Raw genomic sequence first — 8484 nt, 5'->3', positions numbered from 1 at the left:
TTCTTTTCTTCCTTTTGCTGCACTTTCATCAAACTGTATATTAAATTCTTTGTTTGGGAAAATGGGAGAATTATCATTGGCATCTTCTATCATAACTTTGATTTCCAATATTTTGAGAAAAGAATGGCCATGCTGAACTGCGATTTCCAATACCCTGAAGCATACCACATTATATTGACAAAGAATTTCTGCATCCAATATGGCAGCTGTGTGCAGTTGTCCTCCAGGTGTAACATTAAACAACTGAACACTTCCATCTGTATTACCCTGAAGTACTTTAAATTTCAGTTTGTTGCTATTATCCTGAGACTGTATATTATCCAGTAAGTGTGTATCAGTGACAATATCTCCAATATAACTGTTTAAATCATTGTTCTCTTTCACATGATAAATATGATCCACACACCAGGAGCTCTCAGCCATCAACAGCACCAACAATACCATTGACAACATGACTACAATCTTCAATTGTCTTTGATATATTAATCTGAAATGGAAATAGATATATAGAGGATAACATCCAATATACAGAATATATCTAGATATTGCTTCCATACCAATACATCATAATTTATGTCAAAATATCAATTACCATCATTAAGTAGCATAAATTCTTGCAAAATTTTTTCTTATTGATCAGTGACAATGAGAATTGTGAAAATTTGATTACCAACTGATTATATATATATATATATATATAATATATATATATATAAAGACATATATATATAAATGAAGTTCAATCTTGCTTGCTTGCTTGCTTGCTTACAATGTTACACAGCCAAACTGGTGCATAAAGGGAAAATACTCTGAAAATAATTTAACCCAGACAGGGAAGAAACTCTAACCTTTCCTTTAAACACATTATGATGGGCAAAATATTTTAACGTGAAAATGACTTTTAAAATACGGTATTTTGTAAAAGATTCATTCGTAACCTTGGTGTGAAATAGTTTTTTTTCCATAGGTTTCTTTGAGTGTATTCAACATATCTCACCTCCAAAGATTTGGCTGCTATTCCTAGCACGCTTTACAACATAACAGCTATTTGCAATAAAGGACATAAAAAACCTGTTACATGGTAGCAGGGCATGCAAGAAATAGCAGCCAAATCTTTCCTTTTTCTGGGAAAAGGAGCTGTTTACGCCTGATTTCGATATCACATTCATTGAAAGCATGTGAAATAACATGGAAAAGAAAAAAATAACTCACAAAACAAAACTCCATTGCTGGGAAACTTGGAACTTCCCAGGTGACAGAACGGTCACGGGTAGTCTAGTATATATATAATGCTTATGTGTGCATTATGATGCAGGCATGGTGTTGTGGTTGAGAAGTTGATTTCCCAAACACACAGATCCCAATAAATGGTATCTTGGCCCATTGTCTTTTACAATATTCCTGAGCTCACCAAAGTCTTTTGATGGATTTAGGGAATGGAAACTGAAGGAAACCCATCATACGTGTGAGAGAGGGGGAGTGTGTGAGTGTGATTGCATTTAAGTGGTGACATTTGTTATTTAAATATACATCATCATTTAACGTCCGCTTTCCATGCTAGCATGGGTTGGACGGTTCAACTGGGGTCTGGGAAGCCAGGAGGCTGCACCAGGCCCAGTCTGATCTGGCAGTGTTTCTACAGCTGGATGCACTTCCTAAGACCAACCACTCTGTGAGTGTAGTGGGTGCTTTTTTCGTGCCAGACGAGGCTGGCAACGGCCATGATTGGATGGTGCTTTTTATGTGCCACCGGCACAGAGGCCAGTCGGGGCGGCGCTGGCAATGGTCACGTTCGGATGGTTCTCTTACAAGCCACCAGCACAGGTATCACAACTAAACAAATTTTTTTTTTTACTCTGCAAAGAGATAGACTTTTCATAACTTAGCACTAGACATGTAAACTTCAAGAGAAGAGTGGAAAATCATGTCTAAAAAGTTATTTTCTTTAAGTTGAATTAGCCCTTGAAAGAAGAAAATCAGGTATTTCAGTTGTGGGTTTGTACCATAGAAGCTGAAAGTGTTTGACTGTCAGTGTCTCCAAGTTTGAAAGAAGGAAGGAAGAATATTACATCCAAGCCAGAGACCTGAATTAAAAGCCCCTAACAGAGAATATATCACTGAAGACACATAAGCATCCGATAGCGATGTTATATAGACAGAAAAATATTTTGTAACTTTACTCTGTTACAGCTCATCTCTGGCAATAAAACAATGATTATGTATTGCCAGTGATCTTCTCTTGACAGGGCAACCAACAACATTGCTTTTACAAAAGGGACACTCCAACATTTGCCATGGGATTATGGATTTGCCAGAACTCTCCATGAGATACATTACTATTACAGAGATAATGAAAGTTGATATTTATGAGAATCCTCGATATTTTATATGGTTCTGTGATCCTATCGAGGATGTGCTAGCAACAGAACACAGCAATGAGTTCTACAAGTTTTAATCAGTACATGTCTTGCAAACAACTTGCATATGCAAGTGCTACCAGTCATAAAACTCCACATACAGGAAGCCAGCTAGTGTATGGGGTCATCAGGAGAGAATGTACGCCGTTTCGGGGCCTACCTCTTGACATTATCATGAAGACAGTCTTGTATTAAAATCAACCCATACATACTCTACATCCAAAGTAGCTGTTCAAACTGCTAGAAATAAGGGATAAATCAACCTCAAATTACATCCTATCCTTTTGGAAATGGATTCATTGAGTAAGGTAGAACTGACTTTTCATAGCATAGGAATCAGGCAAAATGATCATAGCCAGAAGGCTTACTTGATGAGTAGTGACCTGGGTCTAAACAACAGTAACAAGACTAACACCTGAATTTCTTCCACAAATGAGTGAGTCCCAGGAGTCAATTTATCTGTTATGAATAGTTGACAAATTTTCTTCAAATATCAGCTTGCCATTAAAAAAAAGGAACACATTACACAAAGTAGCCTTTGATATTACTAAAAAGATAAGATGACTATGGCTGCAATGACTTTGATCATTGGATCTTTTCAGACAAGTTGACCAAGGGTTAAACTACAAGTTCAATAATTATTGCAAGATACTGATGAGAAATCAGAATAGCCTCCCTTGATTATTAAAAGTCTACTTTTTCTACTCTGACCTCAGTTCCTGTATAGATGGAGTATTTTGAAGATAATATCCTACTTAACTTATACATAAAGGAAAAAAATTAATCAAGATATTCTATTGTATACCATTTTCTTTGATTACAATAATATCCGATTATTAACCAGTTTGTTGACTCAGATAACAATATATATAAAAAAGAATGATAGTAAAAAATATTGATGGTTTAAAGATGTTAAATATTTGAAAAAATAACAGAACTTATTTAAAAAGTTTTTTGTAGTGCTGGTATTTATATATACTATAGTATGTGACAATTTAATTGTCTATTAAAGTGAGAGAATAGTATACAAGTTAACACATTGTCTGTTATTCAGAAAGTTATTTTATCAACATAAATAACAGAGAGATTACCAAATGACTAAAATATAGATAAAAAGTTTTAATATATACTTACCAACAGTTGTTATATATTCTTAAAGTTGTTACTGTACTGTTTAAAAGTTCTGGCATCAAAAAGTTGTAGTAGTAGCAGGAATTCTGAGCAGTTTGGTATGTAATAGTGCTATGTAGTTCTATGAAGTGGACTGTGTAGTATGTAATGTGTGCTGTAGCCAATGACAAGCTGTCTTTTATTCCAGTGCAAGGAAACGGAAGTACAGCTTCCAGTTCTTGCAGTTAATAATGGGCTGACTCACAGACTAGTTTACTTAAGCCCACACACATACATATACATATGTATGTGTTACAGAATGAATAAGGTAGAATATTTAATGTCTAGAAAACTGAGGCAAAGCAATAAACTTATGAAAATATGATTAAATATTTAGTTTTCCAAGATTTAAAAAAAAATCTTTATATTATAAATTTGGTAAAAGTTAGAAAAGTTTCCAACATCAAAAGTTTAAAATTTTCAATAACCTTTATATACCAGCCATTATTTAGTAAAATTTTGGCAAAATTTATTAAAAAATCCCCTTAAATGCTTTTCAATATATTTAACTCTTAATACTAATTTGAAAATACGAAATTATGGCTTTGAATTAGAGGCTCAACAATAATCAACATATGAAATGACTTTCTACACCTAAATGAATTTAGATTTAGAAGCTTAAAATACTAATTTCAAAACAATAAGACTATATACATATTTGCATTATTTGTATGTTGTCTGTTACTATATATATATGTGTGTGTGTGTATCACACAAGCTAACTGGACTAATAAAGAATATTTTATGATTATTGGAGGGGTTTTTTTTTTTAACAATTATCAAATAATCAACAACTGATTTAATTATTTGTTACATTTCGATAATTACTTTTTTCCTTACACTATATTAAAATATAGAAGCAAAGGTTTGTAGAAGTTTGAGGATCTTAGTGGACTTCAAAAACATTTTCTTATTTAGAATGACAGTCTTAAATATTTTCCTTCTTACAAAGAATTAAATTTATCATAGCTATTGCATATGACTGAAGAGAATGTAGCTATACAAAAACAATATATATATTTATAACATTAATTACTATTTTACTTGTAAGATTTAATGAAATTTTATATTAATAGTTTTATGTATGAATTTGTGCATTGTTAGTAGTTAATATTTGTTGGAGGCGCCTGATGTATTCAAGGTACTTTTGGTAGTGTTGTCACCTTAGGTACAGATGGTAGAGGTGGTATACAGATTGCCATTGCTACTGAAGGTGGTTGTTCAATTATGTTAGATGTGGTACCTGTTATAGTCAAAGGTATTTGGTCAGGGCAACAGGAAGTGTTCATGTCAACATTAGGTTCAGAGTTACATCCATTGTTATCTCCCCTTGATCTGTTCAGTGTGTGTGGTAATTGGTTTCTCGTATTCCATGTGCAATCACCTTGGTAGCGACACAGATCTGTAGAAATAGGGATTGAAGATTGACATCTCACTCAGAATTTTAACAAAAGTGTCAGTAAGTTCTGTAGTCACTTTGGTTACAACAAATATATATGGAAACATTTATTTTGAGTGATTTAAGATATCTTTGGTACAAAATTTATTGAAAGAAATTCCTAAATTAAATTCATTTTTTTACAGTATTCTTTTATTTGATGATATATATATGTTTAAGTTCCATGATTAAAAAATATCAATATAATATCTAACCAGTGTAAAATAGAAGCATGTTTGAGAAGTTTGCTTCGTATCCATTTATTTCCTACTCATAGAAATTGTTCAGCTAAATTTGATGATCTTTTATGTCATCTTTTTTTCAAGGAGCAGTTTGATGCATTGGGGAACAGCCGATGGCATTAGAGAGCATTGAAGGCGGCGAGCAGGCAGAAACATTAGCGCGCCATGCAAAATGCTTAACGGTATTTCGTCTGTCGTTACGTTGTGAAGCTGCTGGAGACTTTGGTCAAGCTTTGGCTGGTGTTGCTGCTTGGAGGCCACATATGTGTGAAAGCAGGACTCAGTACCTTGCCATATCTCCAGGAAGAATCAGAAGTGGTTGTAGAAGAAATTCTGTGATTTCATCAGCTCCGATTTCTGTCTCCCACCCAATTACACATATTGTAATCTTATTGGCACTATGAGTGGGGCAAGGCCAAAAATGGTATCAACTACTTTTCTTGCAACACCAAGGCCAATCTGGTGACCAAGATCAAGGAGGTGTTTCAAGATCTACTCGGTGACACAGTGAAGAACACATTTGCCAGGTTCTTGAGTTGTCTTGAAGCCATGGTGGAAGCCGAGGAAATAGTTGGCATTGCAACGAGTATCCAACCATAGAAACCAAGCCAAAAAGGAAACTCATGAGCGAACACACCAAACTGACTGAGGTAACCTCTCCAACCCATGCCAGCATGGAAAGTGGATGTAAAAAACCATGATGGTGAGGATTTACATAAATTATGATCTGAAACTGCAGAAATATTAGGCATATTTAACTGACCTGATAGATCTTCATAGTGTCCAGCATTGCTGACACTCCATCCATGACCACAGTCCGTGGTAGATGACAATGTTGACATCCCACTGAAGGGGTTAGTGCTGTTTAGTTCTTTATAATTTGGTGACATACTTTCTTCTCTTGGAACAAATATCTATAAAAAAACAAAAAAAACAAATGAGAAATAGAAAAATATTCTGAAGAATTGCAATAAATAAATAGAAATAGGCAATTCAAGGAATAAACCAAAGCCTATAACTTCCACATTAAGTTCCCTTAAAGAATAATTAGATTTTGCCACAACAGCAAAGGTTGAAATATTAATTAACGGGTTAGTAAGTATGTCATAGAATTCAAAGAATAAAAATGAAGTTATTCAATATTAAAAGAATTTTGAAAGAATATAGCTATTTATGCTTTTATTGATTCTAAATGTCTGATGCAATATTTGAAATAAAATATATCAAAGAATTTTACTTTTTACAAGCTCTGGTAAATTTTTAGTCTTTATGAAATAATTTCAATGTAGAATAAACATTTTGTTCACCCCATCTCAAATTTTGAAAAAAAAACCAGGCAAATAGGACAGTTGAATTAGAAAAACAACTCTGAATAGATTATTAAAAATCCCACCTGTTGATGATTTCTTAGGCTCAGATCTACCCATTGGTCAGATACACTTCTGCAGTGAATATCTTCTCTGTCTACCATTGGTTGTTAAGATTTCTGAAGATTTTTTTTTCCACTGTGTACTGAACACCAGGAGGAACACAAGTAGGATCAAATATATATTTTGATTGCGTGTTTAATGCAGGTGTAACCTTGTGGTACATATCAACACTGTTGTTATAGTTGTTGTCCGTCTGCTTCAGTCTATGAACTATACAGATCGATATAGAGATCACTATAACAACTGATACAATCACAGCTGCTATAACAATAACAATCATCACATTCAATTGGAGACCATTACTTGATTCTGTTGTTGTCTTTGAAGGGGTCTTAAATATCTTTGATGTGTTCTTACTAACTGTTAGAGTCAAAGACTAAATTATTGTTGATGACAGAAAATTAATTCATATATTTTAATTCTTTATTTGCTTCACATTCTAAAGATTAGGAATTATTTCATTTATAACAAAGTAAGAAGAATTCTTTATGCTTCGATGCTTTAATGAAAACTAATCTAATATAAATCCTTAAATATTACTATCAAGATAATGTCTATCATCACATTTCTACAAATAGACTCAAATTTTCTTCTTCAGGCTATTTGATGAGCCAGCATATTTTCTGTCTGAAAATCTCTGTGTATCTTTAATGGCTAATTAAAAAATAGTCAGTGTATTCATTAAAGTCCATTTCTTATATTTTTGTGTGAATTTCTGCCCAGAGTAATGTCAATATATTTGATGTTATAGTGATTGCAATTTGCTCATTGCAGCCCCTGGCCTTCTTCAGGAACCTAGCATATTCAATGTCATCTCCAGAATTTCAAACTCAAGCCTTTAGTAAATTCATGCAATTTTTTTTTATTTATTTATGTGCCCTTTTCAAGCCTAGCCAGGCTCGTGGGCCCGGTTTCCCGGTTTCTGTGGTGTATTTGTTCCCCCCCCCAGCTGGACGGGACACCAGTCCATCGCAGCGTTACTCAAGAAACAGGAAGAGAGAGTGAGAGAAAGTTCGGGCAAAAGAGTACAACAGGGGTCGCCACCACACCCTGCCGGAGCCTTGGGGAGCTTTTAGGTGTTTTCGCTCAATAAACACATACAACGCCCGGCCTAGGAATCGAAATCGCAATCCTCCAACCGCGAGTCCGCTGCCCTAACCACTGGGCCATGGCGCCTCCACAAATCCATAGAATACATCAAATACAAAATATTCCTGGAGTGGACAACAAAATAAAAAAAAAGAATCTAAGCCTATATACCTTCCTGAATATGACAGACATGTGATGAATACTGGATGATATGATAGCTGAAACATTCAACCATCTTACAAACAATAACTCTGAGCACCTTTTCAAACTCCACCTGTCTAACACCAGTGGACATATTTACAAAGTCAGAAAACAGCACAGCTCCCATGACTTCAGGAAACATTTTTTCACGCTGAGAGTTGCTGAAGCGTGGAACAACTGCCGGCATCAGTTGTTAGTTGTCGGAGCACTGCATCCTTCAAAACTTCCATGCTTTCTGAGATTCGCCAACACTACACTTGATTTTCTCCCCTCCATACACACGCAAGCATGTATCTGACTCATACACTATTCACTTTCCAGACATTTGTACATTACTACATGTGCTTTATATGCACTTTTGACAAGTTGTGGTGCACCTGAGCACTGTATACAATAATTTAATTATTATTATATTATATACTAGCAGTATCGCCCGGCGTTGCTCGGGTTTGTAAGGGACATAACTATATAAGCATTTTTAGAGAGTTATAGCCAAA

The 8484-nt window shown here is 34.6% G+C and overlaps 1 protein-coding gene across 1 annotated transcript; it reads right to left on the bottom strand.

Moving 5' to 3' along the window:
• Window positions 1–4705: 4705 nt before the first annotated feature.
• LOC118761563 lies at window positions 4706–6160 on the bottom strand. The gene is made up of 2 exons (XM_036499598.1): window positions 6031–6160; window positions 4706–4989 (listed from the first exon to the last, which is right to left on the bottom strand). The coding sequence occupies exons 1-2, from the start codon at window positions 6155–6157 to the stop codon at window positions 4724–4726; spliced, it is 393 nt and encodes a 130-aa protein (XP_036355491.1). The 5' UTR covers window positions 6158–6160; the 3' UTR covers window positions 4706–4723.
• Between the last annotated feature and the right edge of the window lie 2324 nt (window positions 6161–8484).

The sequence above is a fragment of the Octopus sinensis genome, unplaced genomic scaffold (assembly GCF_006345805.1).
Source record: "Octopus sinensis unplaced genomic scaffold, ASM634580v1 Contig15219, whole genome shotgun sequence".
Taxonomy (NCBI): Eukaryota; Metazoa; Mollusca; class Cephalopoda; order Octopoda; family Octopodidae; genus Octopus; species Octopus sinensis.
Note: the sequence above shows the minus strand (reverse complement) of the source record. Positions and strands in the feature narration are given on the sequence as shown.

Coding starts and splice junctions, on each gene's coding strand:
- LOC118761563 (XM_036499598.1), bottom strand. CDS start 6,157: ATGTCACCAAATTATAAAGAACTAAACAGCACTAACCCCTTCAGTGGG. Junction 4,990..6,030: donor ACACTATGAAGATCTATCAG/GTCAGTTAAATA, acceptor CTATTTCTACAG/ATCTGTGTCGCTACCAAGGT.